At 46.0% G+C, this 19186-nt stretch overlaps 1 protein-coding gene across 3 annotated transcripts in view; it reads right to left on the bottom strand.

Annotated features, from left to right (window-relative positions):
* The window catches only part of PRKAG2 (protein kinase AMP-activated non-catalytic subunit gamma 2), a 362251-nt gene that overhangs the window by 153259 nt on the left and 189806 nt on the right, over positions 1 to 19186 (bottom strand). Inside the window, exon 1 of one of the 3 annotated variants that reach the window (XM_083189063.1) lies at positions 9704 to 10148. The exons of the other annotated variants lie outside the window; for them this stretch is intronic. Within the exon in view, the coding sequence (XP_083045189.1) occupies positions 9704 to 9797 (94 nt within the window). The 5' untranslated portion in view covers positions 9798 to 10148. Of the gene's footprint in view, positions 1 to 9703; positions 10149 to 19186 lie in introns of those variants that run through there. 3 annotated transcript variants of the gene reach the window in all.

Genomic DNA, 19186 nt, shown 5'->3' with positions numbered 1-19186 from the left:
TGGTTTATCACTTTCCATTTTATCACTTTTCAAGTCTCTCCCCAAGATTTGGTAACTTCCCCATTAGATTCCAATAGGGCAGTTACTGGTGCTAATGGTTAAATATTGTTTGCAAAAAAATAATAATATATGAATGCATTATATCAATGAAGGTTATCAATAAATAATATAAGGAAAATGTTCCAACCAGGAACATGTGTTTTATAAGCTAATAACAACTCAGACTCAGTCTACCTTTTATTATAATCCTGCTGGGCATGAAGTTTGGAAATCGATGTTATGGAGCCTTGGTAGTGGTGCTGGATTAATGGCATACTGGGGCAATCTGCTGTCCAGATTACTCTGTCACAGCAAATAACAATGATCATAAAATAAAATTGCTGTGAACATGGGCAATTTACATGCTCCGACTGACATGTGACTGGGTAAAATAGCTTGAAGCACATTTAAGCTTCGCGTTATGTCAGTACTCTAACATATCGCTCAATGTATCGCAGATCGGGCAGTGTGTATGTCATACTTGCCTACTCTTGAAAACTAGTTTCAGGGAGATTATAGTTGGTAGCAGAATTTTGCATGGCGCCCCATTGAGGGGGCGTGTCATGCTCCACCCAAAGGGCGTGTCTAGTTCCATATATGGAGAGATTGTGAAAAAAGATTGTGAATGTGTCACCTACAAGCGTTAGTGTGTACTGCTACATATGAGAGGAATCTTGTTAAATGCCTTACATATAAATGTAGATGATCCACAAAGCAGTTAGTAAGAGATACTGTACTTGGTAAAGTGCTGGGAAATGGTGCTAATAATTCAATGTAAATGTATCTATCTTTCATTCCTTTTTTCCCAAAAAATTTAACAGTGTAATATGGGCTAGGTGACATGAGGGAGATTGCTAGACTAATGAGGGAGAGAGGGAGATTGCTATTATTTCAGAGAGTCTCCTGCAGAATGCAGGAGGGTAGGCAACTATGGTGTATGTCCCTGTCGCTCTAGCGTGTACGAAGCTTTAGGCTTTGTATGAGTAAACAGTTAAACTAAGTTAGTTTAATATAGAATAATTTGTCACCTGTAACTTGTCCGAAGGTGACCCAGCCATATAAATAATATTGAAAGTTCATCAGATAGTCACCTCAGATAGTTACCTCCTACAAAAAGTTCTCTCAATTTCCTTTCAACGTGTTAAAAGTGGTCTATTTATAGGGCGAGCTTGTGGTAAGTGTTGCTATAGCGACTGTCGGCCAATACAAACTCAGCGCTGTTGTGATTTTGCAGACTTAGGGATGCACAGTTGTACTTGGTGACATAACAGTATCTGCCGGTGACAGCAATACATAAACGCAAGATACAGTGATTATTGTTTAATAAACCAAACCATTTATCTAGGGATTTGTATGACAGAGGAGTAAAATAAACATTATCAAACATAAAGACCCTCTCTGCTAACATCTTTCTCATGTTATGAAAGATCTATATTCTATAGAGACATACTACAGACACATATATATGAGCATCTAACATGCTATATTCTGCCTTTATCATTCTCCAAAGCTCCATACATCTTCCCCTCAGGGCCGTCTTAACCCTTTCAAGTCCAATGTCTACTCAGGCTCAACAGCCCTAGCGCTAGTAGCAGATCCAGTGGTGAGCCACTTTAAAATAAGAACATTAACATCGTTCGCCATTCAATGTAGACCATTTTCTAAATAAAAAATAAATAAATTACAATTCATTTAAACCAGACTGTTTGAATTACAAAAACAAAATTGGACTGCAAAAGTTTAACGGCTTTTAGGGCCCTAGGCAAAGCAATGCACTGGGGCCCCTACTTAAAAAAATGATAACTTCCTGCAGTGTCTCTCCACCTGCTGTCAGCCGTCAGCAATTAGCAGCTTACAGCCATTAAATATTTGGCTGCAGGCTGGTAGAGAATGTTTCCCGGCAGATCTGATTTTGTGTAATTCACAACCAAAACAGCCTGGCAGTAATCTCTATTACCAGCAAACCTCTGTTTGAAGGCCCATAACATTGTGAGGCCCTAGCTGCCCAGTAAACCCATGAGCTAAGACGGCTCTGCTTTCCCTTCTCTAAAGGGGCTACACATGAGCTTTTATTCAGATCTGATCGCAGTACAAATTTGTTTGGAAAATGGGCAAAACCATGTGCACTGCAGGTGGGGCAGACGTAACTTATGCAGAGAATTAGATTTGGGTGGGGTTTTACTTCAAAGTGAGACCTATATTGCAGTGTAAAAATAAAGCAGTCAGTATTTTCCCTGCACAGAAACAAAATAACTCCCCCAAATCTAAATCTCTCTGCACGTGTTACATCTGCCCCCCTGTGCACATGGTTTTGTCCATCTGAGAAGGAATTTGCCTTTGTGAGTGAACCAGAATAAGGGCCCATATTCCCTATATAAGATAAACATTCCAGGTCATTATGATGAATAAAAATGTTTGCTTGACAATTTTCGAACTAATTTTGACATATTTAGTTGGCACTCAAAGGGTTAATTGCTGGGCGATAGCGACACGCGGAGCTGTGCATCAATATCGCCCCCACACATGGAGCGATGTAGGGGCATTTTCTAAGCGATCTAGTCAGATTGCTTAGAAAATGCCCGATAAATCACCTTGTGTATAGGCCTCATAAGCGTTTACGTAACCTGAGGAGCTGATATTCAGGAGATCAGAATGTCGTCAACACTAGAACATTCCACAAGCTTTAGCTTAGTTTTTGATCAAGTTAAAGACCCATACACACTAGATGAGTTTTTAAAACTTTTATCATTTAAAAACACGTGTAGTGTCTGTGTATGCTCAATAACTTTAACGATGCGTGCTCGCGCTGTGATTGCGTGCACAGTAGTGGACCACATGACATCACTGAACGATATCTTTAGACGTTGTAGTTTAGTGTGTATGCGCTATATCGTTTGCCTAATGACACTGCCAATATAGTTAACTAGTGTGTACGGGACTCAAGACTAGGGTGGCCAATCCCGGGATCGGGATCGGCGGGATCCCGGGATTTGGCCCCCAAAACGCCGGGATTTCAATCCCGGGATTGGAATTTCCAATCCCGGGATTTCGGGATTAAACTGCGCATGCACAGTTTAATGCCGGGCAGCGTCTGAGCACTCAGACGCTGCCCAGCTTCTCCCATACCCCGCAGTGCGCAGCGTGACGAGGTCACGCTGCGAGGTCACGCTGCGCAGGGCACAGCCGCACATCCACCGAATCGGCCGCCCGCCCACCCAGCGCTCACGGCCGGCCACCCGCCCTCCGACCCAGCGCTCACGGCCGGCTCGCGGCCACCCGCCCACCCAGCGCTCACGGCCACCCAGCGCTCCCTGCCACCCACCCAGCGCTCCCTGCCACCCGCCCACCCAGCGCTCCCTGCCACCCGCCCGCCCGCCCTGCCGCCCACCCACCCAGCGCTCCCTGCCAACCCACCCACCCAGCGCTCGGGCGGCCAGGGTGTTTTTTTTAGGGAAGCCAATCCCGGGATCCCGGGAATCCCGGGATTGAGCATTTTTCAATCCCGAATCCCGGGATTGAAAAAATGCCCCGGGATTGGCATCCCTACTCAAGACCTATGTGTATAGTAGATTCAGCTCACTGAGGGCCTTATTTTGGTTCATTCTTTCTGACAAAATCCTTCTTAGATGGGCAAAACCATGTGCACGTCAGGTGGGGCAGGTGTTACTTGTACAGAGAGAATTAGATTTGGGTGGGGTTTTACTTCAAAGTGAGATCTATATTGCAGTGTAAAAATAAAGCAGTCAGTATTTTCCCTGCACAGAAACAAAATTACTCACCCAAATCTAATTCTCTCTGCACATGTTACATCTGCCCCCCTGCAGTGCACATGGTTTTGTCCATCTAAGAAGGATTTTGTCAGAAAGAATGAACCAAAATAAGGCCCTGAATTAGGAAAACAGTGCTGATGTCCATTCAATGCCTTTGGTGAGCTGTGACGGTGAGCAGAGCCGATAGCAATCACCGTTTCCACCTTGCTGGGTTTTTTTCCAGCGAGGTGGAAATGGCGAGTGCGGCCATCAAAATGGAGATGGTCGCCGCTATATGCAGGGGGCTCGCTGCATTAGCGGTGAATGTCACCGTTCCTCAACGGCGAGGATTCCCCCAGAACATAGAATAGGGTGAGCAGCCGGTGAGGGGTTAGATGGCGAGTTTGGCTTGTTTTCGGCAATCCTCCCCGAAAACAAGCCACCCTCATCGCAGAAACCCCCTCGAATTGAATACCGCCCAATAACACAGTTCACTAGCTACATACCAGAGTGATTAGTGCAATTAGCCACGTAGTCCCGGTAGTAGAACCACTCTATATTTCTGCAGAGGGCTTCTAAGATGATGTCTGATGTTTATTCCCAGGATCCAGACTTGGGTGGACAGTCAATAGGTTGATCACTACTGGTCGACATCCGTTACATGAGGACACAAACAAATGGTTGTCATGGCCATGGTCAGTGGTGTAGCTAGGTTCCACGGTGCCCAGAGCAAGGGCATGTTTCGCGCCCTTCCCCTGATTTGTAGTAGGCGGGACCCTTGCGTGGTGAAAAGGGGGCATGGCCTAACATTATACCACGCACCGTAATGCCCATTGCACATTTTAGCGAACTTTGTAATACCCATTACACATAAAGCCACATGCCATAATGCCAATTACACATAAGGCCACACATGATGCCCATGATTGGTGGTGTGGGTGGGGGAGTGATAGGTGCCGAGTTACTGCAGTTGTCAGCGGGGCAGATGTGGGGTGGGCGCAGGTGTCCGAGAATAATACAGGTTGCCATAACCCAGTAGTGGCAATATATTATAGATAGGTCAGGATTGGTACACACGCATTATACTGTAGATAATGAGGCTGGTGGCCAGTACCCCTGGCACGTTATTACAGTTAAACCGGGACTGGCACTGATTTTCCAGTGGAACAGGTAACCCAGGACTGGAACCCCCTGGAACTATATTACAGGTAACTCAGGACTGGTAGTGGTACACCCTGGCACTACAATACTGGTAACCTGGGGCGGGCACTGGTACCCCCTGGCACTACATATCATGTAACCAGGGATTGGCACTGGTACCCACTGCCCCCCCCTCCCCGCACAAGTCACTACTACCAGAGCAGCTGCAGCTGGCCCCATCTTGAAGTGGTGGGGTGTAGGCGGTGGGAAGGCGTCCAGCTGCCCTCACTCCGGCCCTGCATAGATGTGCCTAAGGCGTGGGGTTGTAGGTGCCGGGTCAGAGGGCATCCAGCTACCCTAACCCCGGCCCTGGCAAGCTATGATGCCGCGTAACTGCCGAACCCCTGTCCCCTGCACAGTCACCCTGCGACCCTGGTCTTCCTGCTCCGGCCTCCCCCTCCTCATCACTGGCGCCCCCCGCCCGTGACGTCATGGCGCTGGCGCGCTGCATCCCTGCCTCTGGCATCACAAACCGGCGCATGCGCAGTGAGAGTGCTCGCCGGTTTTTGCATTCCCCCACTGACTGATGCCGGGCACAGGGGGGAGCGGGCGAGCAGGGCGGGGGAGCCGGTGGCAGAGCTCCGGCGCCAGGTGGCATGTCGACTTGTGCTCCACCGGCTCCGCCCTAGCTACGCCTCTGGCCATAGTCAACACATAAATATAGGTTGACATGAGCTTCTGAAGATTTTTTTTAATTGTTTAACTTAACTGGCGACTGAAACGAGTCAAATTGACAAAAAAAAAAGTAAAAACCTCATGTTGGCCTATTTGCATTTGACCATTTCCGTGTCAACCTTTCCCCCCCATGTTGCCTTATGAACTTTTTGAGGTGACTTAGACACTGTTAAGCTAATTACCATCGACCCTACATGCATTCTCATTATTCCGGTCTGATGTTTTTCCATCCTCCATAAATTTGGCTCTGGCGATCATTTAGATCTGGGGTAGCCAACTCCAATCCTCGAGAGCTACCAACAGTTAATGTTTTCCAGATCTCACAGAATCACAAGTGAAGTAATTAGCTAAACCTGTGGATCTTTTAAAATGTGTCAGTGAGTAATGAGTGCACCTGTGCAGCAGCTAGGTTGTCTGGAAAATGTGAACTGTTGGTAGCTCTTGAGGACTGGAGTTGGCTACCACTGATTTAGAAACCCAACACTGGTCCTCAAGTACCCCCAACAGTGCACGTTTTCCAGGTCACCCAGCAGGTGCACTCATTATTCAGACACATTTTAAAAGATCCACAGGTGGAGCTAATTATGTCACTTGTGATTCTGTTTGGAGACCTGGAAAACGTGCACTGTTGAGGGTACTTGAGGACCAGGGTTGGGAACCACTGATTTAGATTGTACTCTCTAGTTCAGTGGTTCTCAAACTGTGTGCCAAGACACCCTGGGGGGCCCCCATGGGTCTTGCAAGGGTTCCATGGGTTAGTGGTCAGAGACTAAAACAAATTATTTATGGTCAAAGTGATGGGAAAAACAGTGCTAGAGGCTATGTGGACAATTAGAACTCCAACTATGTCCACCACCACATAACTGTCCCTAAGGGTGGCAGGTAAGCACAATTTACTTAATTTAATATCTATTTTCAAATTTTTCAGTTTGCGACTAAGGATGCCTTGAAAAAGTGCTGATACTCTAGAGCGCTGTGATTCAATAAAGTTTGGGAACCACTGCCCTAGTTCCTAATGCGTTGTCTAGCAGGCAGCAGAGAACACAGGTTCTCAAACTCGGTCCTCAGGACCCCACACAGTGCGTGTTTTACAGGTCCCCTTACAGAATTGCAAGTGAAGTAATTAGCTCCACCTGTGGCTCTTTTCAAATGTGTCAGTGAGTACTGAATGCACCTGTGCACCTGCCAGATTACCTGGAAAATGTGAACTGTGTTGGGTTCTGACCAAGTTTGAGAACCACTGACATAAAACATCAATGTTTCAAGGTTTTGCATTCATGTTTGATGTTGCAGAGGGGGGTGGATGGATTTTTTCCCCCATCAATTGTGAGAGGCTGATCTTTTATTGTTGGACCGATATCTAGCTTTAATACTGAGCTATAATGTTCCATTCCTATTACTACATGACGTTTAGGTATAGGAGGGTATGCAATGTGGGATCACGGCTGCCGATCCCCGCCGACAGCCGTGATCCTGGCCTGTTTGCGGTTAAATCGACCGCATAGCGACAGACAGGATTCAATGTCCCGCCTGCCGATGGGCGCAAAGGGGGCGTGGCCGCGAAAATGGCCGTTATCGGCAGAACGGGGCAGACAGCTTCTGAAGTCATGCCCATTCTGCCGTGATCCCACATCAATGCTGTCTTAATGACAGCATTGAATAGGGAGCCGCCGCTATTTCCCACGTCGGAAATAGCTGAGGCACATTGCATACCCCCATAATCTTTGCTAAGTTCTGTGAGTAGAAATGAGTGGTGTTTTCATTACAGTAATTGGCAATAATGTGCACAGAAACATAATGCACATGGCTACTTCAGAGCTTCACTGTAATTGAGTCAGCCCCACTGAGTGGAAATCTAAGGGGGGTATTCAATCCCAGCCAACATTTGCGATGGGGCAAATATCGGGGGCCGCCTATTCAATGCTGTCTTTCCCAACAGCATTGAAGAGGCAGATCGACAGAATGGGCCGACTGCTTTTAAAAGCCGTCAGGCCCGTTTTGTAGATTTCGGCCATGAATTGTCACGATCGCGGCCGAATATCGACAATCCAATCGCAAATTGGGACATTGAATCGCGCCTGGCGATCTGCGGTCCAACGTAACGAAAAAGGGCCAGGGTCACGGCTGTCGGGCCAGATCGACAGTCGTGACCCGGAATTGAATACCCCCCTAAATCTCTTTGCTACTGTTCTTACTGACAGCTATTTCCTGGCTGATTCGGTAACGCTGGGGGTCCCTGAGAGGAGTGTATGCCTAACAATTAAGATTTATCCAAAGTATAACACTTTACATAGAAATCGCAGAAAGTCTACATTAGATTTCTGAAGGCTGTGTTTTGTCTGCTGGTTCAGTTCCTGTAATGTTTATAGTGATAGTTGTTATAGCAGCGGTATGGGCTACAGTAACTGATGGGCATCCTAGCACTGCCGCCTGCATGCTTGATAACTGTAGTGTCTAGGGACATGTGAACTTATGTATGTTGTATGCAGAACACAATGTTAATTTATAGCTATCTAACCTGACCTGATGTGACCTGCTTAGATAACATCATGAATCGATTTTGGATATTCAACTTTAATACATTTAATTTATACTATAGGAGACAGAATGCAAAAACAGAGGTGAGAGACGGCCCTTACGGCTTTTGCTGGCGATACCCCCCACAGCGGAAAAACCCGCAGTGTGGGTTTTGCTGCATATCAAAATGCGGTAAAGCCCCCGATAACAGGGTTATTACCGCATATTTAGATTGGAGAATCCAAGCTATAGGGGATCATTTAATTATCTCTCTTGGGATCAAATAGCTGCAGAGATTTTTCCCACAGCTAATTGAATTTCCTCCTATCTCTCTCTCCAAGGAATGATAAATATCACTCTTACCGCTTTCGCATTGCAGTGTTGAGTCACACACGGGATCTTGATCTGGGACAACCAGGCAGCAACCCGGCAATAACATGAGTTATAAGTGTGATGGAAAGTGATATGAGACACATTGGAGCCTCAAATATGTAACATTAAGCATTTAAAATATTTTAGGTACTTGTGTAGTTTCACGGCGCCAGCTTGGCGCCGTGCGTCTGAGTCCCCTTGCGGGGCACGCTTCGCTCGCCCACGCTGCGGGCTCGGTGGCTCGCTACGCTCGCCACGCTATTTAAAATCAACTCCATGCCAACATGGATAGTGGAGGTATGAACTATCCATGTTGGCATGGAGTTAAGTTACATTTTTGGACATATTTCGTGGCGAGCGTACACCCGGAAGTAGCACGGTGCCATGCTGGCGCCGTGAAACTACACAAGTACCATCTTTTATTCTCTTCTGTTTTTATCTATCTATCTATCTATCTATCTATCTATCTATCTATCTATCTATCTATATATCTGTTATGGAAAAATGCAAGAAAAAAATCAAATAATGAAAATTTAAGTTGTAAAATTATCCACATTTCAATCCTGTGATGTCTATCACCAATTGATGACTTAAATCTTTTCCAGACTGAAAAGTAATTTATTTCAATTTTCAAATAATGCACAATTATTTGTGTAATGGTTAGCATTACTGCCTCACAGCGCTGAGGTCATGGGTACTATTCCCACCATGGCCCTAACTGTGCGGAGTTTGTATATTTTCCCCGTTGATTGTGTGGGTTTCCTCCGGGTACTCCGGTTCCTCCCACATTCTGAAAATATACTGGTAGATTTATTGGCTCCCAACAAATTAACCCTAGAATGTCTGGGTGTGCGTGTACATGTGGTTGGGAATATAGATTGTAAGCTCCATTGAGGCAGGGACGGATGTGAATGTTCAAATATTCCCTGTAAATTGCTGCAGAATATGTGTGCGCTATATAAATAACTGGAAATAAATAAATAATTATCAGCTTCCTATGGTTATACATATATTATTATAATTCTCTTACAAGTGCACAGTCTAGAACACACTTAAAGATCAGCTCAGTAGACAGACGGGGAGAATAGATTAGGGAAAGTATGACAATTTGCATGCTGAAAGCCTGTAAGCCTCAAGGTGTGAGCACCTACCTAGGAGTCCATGAGGTTCTGACTGACGTCTCTCTGTGCCCCGGCCTTGATCCTTTCGTTTCTTGCTACCTCTGAGACTGCCAAATCGCTTCATGAGGTGCAGTGGGCAGTATAACTTCAGCAGATCATATCCACAATAAAGCCAAAGGGCAGCAGCAGAAAAATGCCCGGTTCCAAATCTCCCAGCTGGTGCATAGGAGAAATACAGCGCTGTGATCCTACTACTTGGCGATGTGGATTCCTGGAGTGTAGTAACTTGCCAGACTGTAGTGTACTATATCACAGCCAAGCTCTGCTACAGAACTGCAACTCGTACACTGAATTCTTCTCCTTAAGTGGCGAAACAGGCTGCAGATACCATACAAGAGATCTTCCTGCTTGGGGAAGGTCAGTGGTGACTGATAAGGCTCCTTTTATAAAATTCCACATCAGGAAAATCCAGGCAGGGGATTGTCATGTGCGTTTGTGAATAAACGACTGTAAAAGGAATCCACCCGTGTCCAGACAATTCTTGGCAGCAATTGGCCGGTGCACATTCTCATTACAATGTGACATCACGCAGCTATTTTGACTCGTGCTCTAGGCCCGCTGCAGTAGCAGGAAAGCATATGCTGGTTACAGTTCATGACAAGTGCTCTCCAGTGACTGCCACAGCCACATGTTACAAAAGCATGACAATTCAAAATACAGATTGCTGTCTCCCTAGGAGACGGGAAGGCTGGGGGCTAACCTAGCTGTGCCACTGGGAGATTAGGTGTTCACAACTGTTAACCCATTCAGCACTGACGTTACAGGATTTTCTATATCATTGGCTGCCGTTCACATTAAGTAAGTTTTATTTGTATAGCGCACTTTCTGCAACAGGACTCAAGGCGCGTTACAGATATCAAAACAATGCACATAATACATAGGATTTGGGGAGTACAGCATAAGGCGCCTATTGAATTATCATGATTGACATTTACCTAAACTTAACTCTAAATTACCCCTAGAAATAAATCACACGGACACCTTATTCTAAAATAATCACACTGAGAACAACTGCATAAGTTAAAAGGTCAACAATATTTATTTAGTGGTATGACCCCATTGAAAGGGATGGCCAGGAAAGCGCTTGGACCCAACTTATAACCAGGGCGATGAACGGCCCCCCATTGAATTTAAGGCACTGTGACAGCCTTACCGCCCCTCCTATGGCATGGTGAGGACACTTCCAGGAAGTGGCCAACGTCCCCCCTCGGGGGCAGGACTCACCAGTAATACCGCTCAGTGACCACCTGTACCTCAAAATTGACCACTGGTCGAGAGCGCCTTCCCGCCAATTATTAATTAATTTTTGTGAAGCCAAATTAGGTGAAGGCCAAAAGGCCAGGTAGCAATGAAAAAAGAGGGAGGGTGGGAATCAAGACTCAAAGAGGAAGCAGCATCATCTGACTCCCCTTTGTATACACCTACATAAGCTACCACCCCTTCTACACCGAATTGGCTACTCTAACTATCGATCACTGACGTCTATGGGTAATGAAATATTCACACAACTTTTTGGGGACAATCACAATATTTGCAGGCTCTTAAATGCCCTCATGCCTATGCAGCCCTCGCTTAATCATAGATAAGTCACACAGACATAAGAGAAAGCCCTGAGAGCACAGTAGGCACAAATTGTGTAGTGTTGGTGTAGGCATTTTGGATAATAACTTCCGTAACTTGTGTATTCCAGCCTAACAAGGTACCAGGTGAGGCAACAATCTTAGGCGACTGCATATGATTATTCTAGGTGGAATAGCTTGCCCCTAGAAGAAATAATACAAAATGAAGGGATCGCTGTGTAGAGTAGGGTCCCAATAAGACAGCATTTTTCATCCCATCCACAAGTGTACCAGATGAGGCAGCCATGTTGGGCGCACTACGAAGGTTACACTGTGGGAGGTGAGCCATAGAAGGACCCAATGCAGATGCTTGTGTAGTAGTATGATACACAGTGTTAAACCTTTCATTTGTGTAAGTATAATGTTGCAAAAAGTATTAGTCACATCCAGACATATGTGATTATGGGCCAGATGTATTAAGCTTAAAAAGTGATAAAATGGAGAGTGATAAACCACCAGCCCAGGGCAGGCGACAGGGGGGGGGTCAAGGGGGACACCTGTACCGGGCCCCAAGCTTGTGAGGGGCCCCAAAGTTCTGACGGGCTGTAAGCATAGCTGTGGCAGTGCAGTGCCTAGAAATGGTTTATAAGGCACCCACCTGGATTCCTGTAAGGGTACTTACCCAGACACCCCTCCAGTATTAGTGAATATTAATTGTGTCTTTTGTAATAATAAAAAACACATTCAATAAGCAGTATACAAAAAATGTTCTGCTCAAGGGAGCGTTGTTAGGGGGCCCCCAGAGATATCAGTGTACCTGGCCCCAAGATTTCTGTTGCCAGCCCTGCACTAGCCAACCAGCTCCCTACTTTCATTTCACAGGCGGTGTTTAAAAAATGACAGGTAGGAGCGGATTGGTTGGTGGTTTATCACTCTACATTTTATCACTTATCAAGGATTAGAACATCTAGCCCATTGTCTCAGTAGACCCAAGAATCAGGGTCGGACTAAGGGGGGGGCACAGGGGGTCAGTACCACTGGGCCCCCCTCTATCTAGGGGCCCCTGTGGTTGGCATGTATTATTTTTTTTTTATATATATATATCTTTTTTCTTTTTTAGATGAAGGTTTTGTGCTTGGGAGTGGGGTAGTGCTGCAGCTTCACCTATCTGCCAATGTGACAACGATTAATGGTGCTGAGCATTGGGAGCCAAGGCACACTGACGGCACAAGTGTGCAGTGCATTACTGGGAGTTGATTAAGTCCCATGGACTTTGCACGAGAGGTCAGAGGCTGAGTGGCTTGTGCTGAGCTCTGCTTGGTGGAGCTCATCATATGCTTCTCAGGCAAATGGAGAACAGTAGCAGCAGTGGCCTCCTAATGGGAGGGTTTTAATCAGAGGCAGCGCTGAGCTTGTCACGGCTCCTACAGAGTAAGATACAGAGGGACAAACACAGGCTTCTCATCATGTGGTATATATATATGTATATATATTTTATTTATGTTTATATTAATCCCGCCCCCTGCAGTTCCCCATTTACTAAGTTTATACTGCCTTCCTGTGTTTTGACAGTGCAATATTCTCCCATGCAGTTTGCGGCCAGTAATGACAATGGGAGGGGACCCCCCCGTTCTAAAGTGCCCCGGGCCCCCCAAAGGTTTAATCCGACCCTGCCTAGAGTACTATAACCCTCAGCATGTCCATGTTTCTTCAATTTGGCTGTAAAATATTTTTGGCAATTTAAAACTCATAATTTACTACTCTCCCCAAATGTCTTGGAGGCTTGAACATTGCTGGTCTCCAGGACAGTAGACAAGCCTCTTGGATCCCATCTTGTCTTACTGAATTGCATGGTGGAACCGCCTCCCCCAGTGAAGTAGCAATGTACAGCAAGAGGCGTGACCATAATGACTCAATCATGGCACACATGCAAGAAAATACAATAAAAGTGAACTCCTAAAAAATTTGCACAAAAGCGGCGTATGTTTGGCTGATAACATTAAATAAAAAGATGTCGCCAACAACCTCATGAATTTTCAAGAAAAGAAGATGAATATTTGTAACCAATCATATACACTATACAATTGAATTATAATGTACAAAAATAAACGTGAATACAATAAGCAAAAAATATCACTGTACAGTACGTCCCTTTGGTGTTATGTCCGACACTGCAATGTTTTTGGGGATGTCTTATTATCTATATCTTTGTTTTTCTCCTGTATAACATCAAACATAAGAGAGAACAAAAATATATACAATGTGTAGAATTGTTTTCACTGGACAGATAAGTGAATTGAATTTTTAGTGAAGTGATATTGTGTAGGATAGAGTGCTAGAGCGAGAGGCATATAAAGACATATTATATGTGTGCCTAGAACAGTAGGCGAATAATGGCACGATGTATGTGTGCTAGAGTGAGAGGCGGATAATGACACAGTATATGTTTGCTAGAGCGAGAGGCGGATAATGGCACAGTATGTTTGCTAGAGCGAGAGGCGGATAATGGCACGGTATATGTTTGCTAGAGCTAGAGGCGGATAATGGCACGGTATATGTGCTAGAGCGAGAGGCAGATAATGGCACGGTATATGTGTGCTAGAGCTAGAGGCGGATAATGGCACGGTATATGTGTGCTAGAGCGAGAGGCGGATAATGGCACGGTATATGTGTGCTAGAGCTAGAGGCGGATAATGGCACGGTATATGTGTGCTAGAGCGAGAGGCGGATAATGGCACGGTATACGTGTGCTAGAGCGAGAGGCGGATAATGGCACGGTATATGTGTGCTAGAGCGAGAGGCGGATAATGGCACGGTATATGTGTGCTAGAGCGAGAGGCGGATAATGGCACGGTATATGTGCTAGAGCGAGAGGCAGATAATGGCACGGTATATGTGTGCTAGAGCTAGAGGCGGATAATGGCACGGTATATGTGTGCTAGAGCGAGAGGCGGATAATGGCACAGTATGTTTGCTAGAGCGAGAGGCGGATAATGGCACGGTATATGTGTGCTAGAGCGAGAGGCGGATAATGGCACGGTATATGTGTGCTAGAGTGAGAGGCGGATAATGGCACGGTATATGTGTGCTAGAGCGAGAGGCGGATAATGGCACGGTATATGTGTGCTAGAGCGAGAGGCGGATAATGGCACGGTATATGTGTGCTAGAGCGAGAGGCGGATAATGGCACGGTATATGTGTGCTAGAGCGAGAGGCGGATAATGGCACGGTATATGTGTGCTAGAGCGAGAGGCGGATAATGGCACGGTATATGTGTGCTAGAGCGAGAGGCGGATAATGGCACAGTTTGTTTGCTAGAGCGAGAGGCGGATAATGGCACGGTATATGTGTGCTAGAGCGAGAGGCAGATAATGGCACGGTATATGTGTGCTAGAGCTAGAGGCAGATAATGGCACGGTATATGTGTGCTAGAGCGAGAGGCGGATAATGGCACGGTATATGTGTGCTAGAGCGAGAGGCGGATAATGGCACGGTATATGTGTGCTAGAGTGAGAGGCGGATAATGGCACGGTATATGTGTGCTAGAGCGAGAGGCGGATAATGGCACGGTATATGTGTGCTAGAGCGAGAGGCGGATAATGGCACGGTATATGTGTGCTAGAGCGAGAGGCGGATAATGGCACAGTATGTTTGCTAGAGCGAGAGGCGGATAATGGCACGGTATATGTGTGCTAGAGCTAGAGGCGGATAATGGCACGGTATATGTGTGCTAGAGCGAGAGGCGGATAATGGCACGGTATATGTGTGCTAGAGCGAGAGGCAGATAATGGCATGGTATATGTGTGCTAGAGCGAGAGGCGGATAATGGCAAGGTAAATGTGTGCTAGAGCGAGAGGCGGATAATGGCACGGTATATGTGTGCTAAAGCGAGAGGCGGATAATGGCACGGTATATGTGTGCTAGAGCGAGAGGCGGATAATTACACGGTATATGTGTGCTAGAGCGAGAGGCGGATAATGGCACAGTATGTTTGCTAGAGCGAGAGGCGGATAATGGCACGGTATATGTGTGCTAGAGCTAGAGGTGGATAATGGCACGGTATATGTGTGCTAGAGCGAGAGGCGGATAATGGCACGTTATATGTGTGCTAGAGCGAGAGGCAGATAATTACACGGTATATGTGTGCTAGAGCAAGGTGCATATAATGGTACTGTGTATGTGTGCTAGAGCAAGATGTGTATAATGGCACGGTATATGTGTGCTAGAGAAAGAGGCGTAAAATGGCACGGTGTATGTGTGCTATAGCGAGAGGTGGATAATGGCATGGTGTATGTGTGCTATAGCGAGAGGTGGATAATGGCCCAGTGTATGTGTGCTAGAGCGAGAGATGGATAATGGCACGGTGCATGTGTGTTAGATCGAGAGATTGATAATGGCATGGGGTATACTGTATGTGCTAGAATGAGAGGTGGATAATGGCATTTGGTATGTGTACTAGAGGTGTACTTCATTCACTTGCACACTAAACAGAAACACTATAAAACTGGTGAAACTGGAAAGCACTGTGCAGAGAATCTCTTCTTGTGACCTTGGAATAAATATGCAGACAGGTTCACGGCTATCCTTCATTCTCACTAGTCAGACAGATAAACTGCAGGGGAATGGTATTCCAGGCCACAGTTATATCTCCATAACCTTTTTTAAGTTGTATTACAGAGCTACACTAGGGAATATCCTGATCTGAACTCTGGAAAAGATGCAGTGTATAAGATACACAGTCCCATACTTGCCTACCCTCCTGCATTCTGCAGGAGACTCCCTGAAATAACAGCAATCTCCCTCTCTCCCTCATTAGTCTAACAATCTCCCTCATTTCACCTAGCCCACATTACACTGTTAAATTATTTTGGGGAAAAAAAGGAAAGAGAGATAGATAAATTTACATTGAATCATCATCAGCACCATTTCCTAGCATTTTACCAAGTATAGTAGCTCTAACTGCTCTGGGGCTCATCTACATTTGTATATAAGTCATTTTAAAAGATTCCTCTCAGATGTAGCAGTACACACCCACACTTCTAGGTGCCACGCTCACAATCTCTTTTCACAATCTTTCCATATATGGAAATAGACACACCATTTACACACAATTCTGTTATCAACTAAAATCTCCCTGAAACTAGTTTCCAAAAGTAGGCAAGTATGCACAGTCCCCTATAGGGGCATACACACGGGGTGATTACAGCCCCATTTCTAAGCATGGATCGCTCTGAGTGTATGCCCTGCAGCGATGGCGATGCACGGTCCCAAGCGTCGCTATCGCCCACAGGGAAAGCCAGTGTTTGCACTGGCTTTCCCTAGATAGCGGGGCTTTGCCTAGTACGATCGCTCAGCACAAAGCAGCCCGGCTGAGCTTCCCTACTATTTTCAATTAAGTCTCCCGCTTGACCGCTAGCCAATAGGCGCTCGCAGTCCAACAAGCGCCTACTGGCTAGCGGTCCAGCGTGATCCTTAATTGCATCAGGGACATCACGGACGGTGTAGTGGTTAGCATTATTGTCTCACAGCGCTGAGGTCATAGGTTCAATACCCACCATGGCCCTAACTGTGCGGAGTTTGTATATTCTCCCCATGTTTGCGCGGGTTTACTCCGGGTACTCTGGTTTCCTCCCACAATCCAAAAATATACTGGTAGGTCAATTGGCTTACAACAAAATTAACCCTAGAATGTCTGTGTGCGCGTGTACATGTGGTAGGGTATATAGATTGTAAGCTTCACTGGGGCAGGGACTGATGTGAATGTTCAACTATACTCTGTAAAGCGCTGCGTAATATGTATATGCTATATAAGAAACTGTTAATAAATAAATAATAAAGAAATAAAATAGCAGCGGACACAGCGCATCTCTGCCGGGCAGAGCAGGGAGCAGGCGGGGGAGCGGGCAAGCAGGGCGGGGGAGCCTGCAGCTGGCGGTGCACGGCTCCGGCACCCTTTGATTTCCCGGTGCCAGGAGCTCATGCTCCACTGGCTCCGCCCACCCTACGCCCCTGGCTGACAGCCCCCCCCCCCCTGGTATCACAGAAGCTCGAAGTTGATCTTATTCCAACCCAAATCGCTGGTTCATATGGGTTAATTGGTTCCAGAGATATTGCGGGTAAACTGATTTTTTTATTTCTGAAATGTAATTTCATACCTGTTCATGTTCTTTGAGGCAGATTTCTCTGGAACCAAATGGCCCACATAATTTTAAGCCCAATTAAAAGTTCTGCAATATGATACTGGTCTCATGTAAATGGGTCTGTTGGTTCCGAAGATATAGCCGGTAAAACAATATAGCCGGTTAAGCGTGTGTGTGTGTGTGTGGGGGGGGGTTTCCTCTCCCCTTCACACCAGAAAATGCAGGGAATAGTGTAAAAGGGGCCAGCTCGGGAATGTCCCTGCATGATTCTGGGACCATATTCCCGGGTAAGTAGCTGCATTTTCTGGTGTGAAAGGGGTATATTATTTCAAATAGCCGGGACCTGCACAGTTTTGAATACAGCCGGGCAGCCCCGCCGCTCTCTGCCCGGCTGTCAATGGCTGTCCCTTCTGTCTGTTGGTGGCTGTCCCCCAGTTACAACGAGCATGTGTTCCCCCTTGGCAATGAGCATGTCATCCCACATGGCAATGAGCATGGAACCCCTGGCAATGATCATGGAACCCCTGGCAATGAACATGTAGGTAAGCAGCACTTATGTAGCATAATTTTTAATTGGCATTATGGTGTTTGGCATAATACATAATGGAAATTATACTGTGTGGTTTACCATGTAATGGGCATTATGGTGTAAAATTGTAATGCCCGCCTATGGCACGCATTGTCCCTGTTTGAGAAGCATATTGTGAATTTTGTCTCAATCCGTTTGGTATAGTGTATATTTTGGCTCAATCCATGTGGCATAACGTGAATTTTGACTCATTCAGTGTGAATTTAGGCTCATTCCATGTGGCATAATGTGTAAGAGGCAAGTACAGTATAAGGGGGTTAATATTGTGTTGCCTGATTTGTATAAGGGGTATATGGTGTGGTAAACTTAATTGACCACATAAAAGGTGCTGAAATGTTGTATACCAAGTTTTGTCTCTCAGTATTTTTTTTTATGGGTGGAATGCTGCCTCACCCCGCAAGTATCTTAGGACATTGACGTCCTGTGGGTGTACCTTTGGAGGGCTCCCGGCAATATATCTCCCTGCATCCTGTAAGTGTTGGAATTTGTAATATATAATTAGTTAAAAGTATTTACACAAATAGAGACACACCCACGAGTAGACCACCCAACCAGAACACTGGTCACGCCCCCCCACATTATTAAGTGCTCGCCACAACCCCTATTACTGCGCATAATAGGCCCTTGGTAATTTTCAGCTCCAGGCCTATTTAGACCTTAATCTGGCTCTGCTGACTGGGTTCATTTAATAAGGATGGGAGATCTATTGAAGATGGGAAGTTGCCCGGAGTAACCAATCATATTCTCCTTATTTATTTAGCACCTTCTAGAAGATCATAGATAGAATATGATTGGTTAATATATGCAACATCCCTTCTTAAATAGAATTCCCATTTTAGTAAATTGACCCCACTGACTTTAGCTTAGTCACTAACTCTACCTTCTCAAACTCATAAACATGAGCTTAGTCACTCTGTCCTCTCAGCACATGTGACCATGTCGCACCTGGCATTTGGACACAGGTCCTTCCGGGAGCGATCCGGCATTTGCGCTGTTAGCTGCTCACAATGAACCGGGTCGCTGACATAATCCGAGGGGGGGGGGGATTGGAGTGGTGGCGCGTCAGGTGGGGGCAGAGGAGGCATCACTGAGGTGGGCTGCTGCCTCCTCCATAGTGCCCAGCAACTCTAGTCCGACCTGGGAATAATACTCCTTTTTTCACGGG

The sequence above is a fragment of the Crinia signifera genome, chromosome 5, assembly GCF_055691185.1.
Source record: "Crinia signifera chromosome 5, ASM5569118v1, whole genome shotgun sequence".
In the NCBI taxonomy this organism is placed as follows: domain Eukaryota; kingdom Metazoa; phylum Chordata; class Amphibia; order Anura; family Myobatrachidae; genus Crinia; species Crinia signifera.
This window is presented reverse-complemented; position numbering and strand designations above follow the sequence as displayed.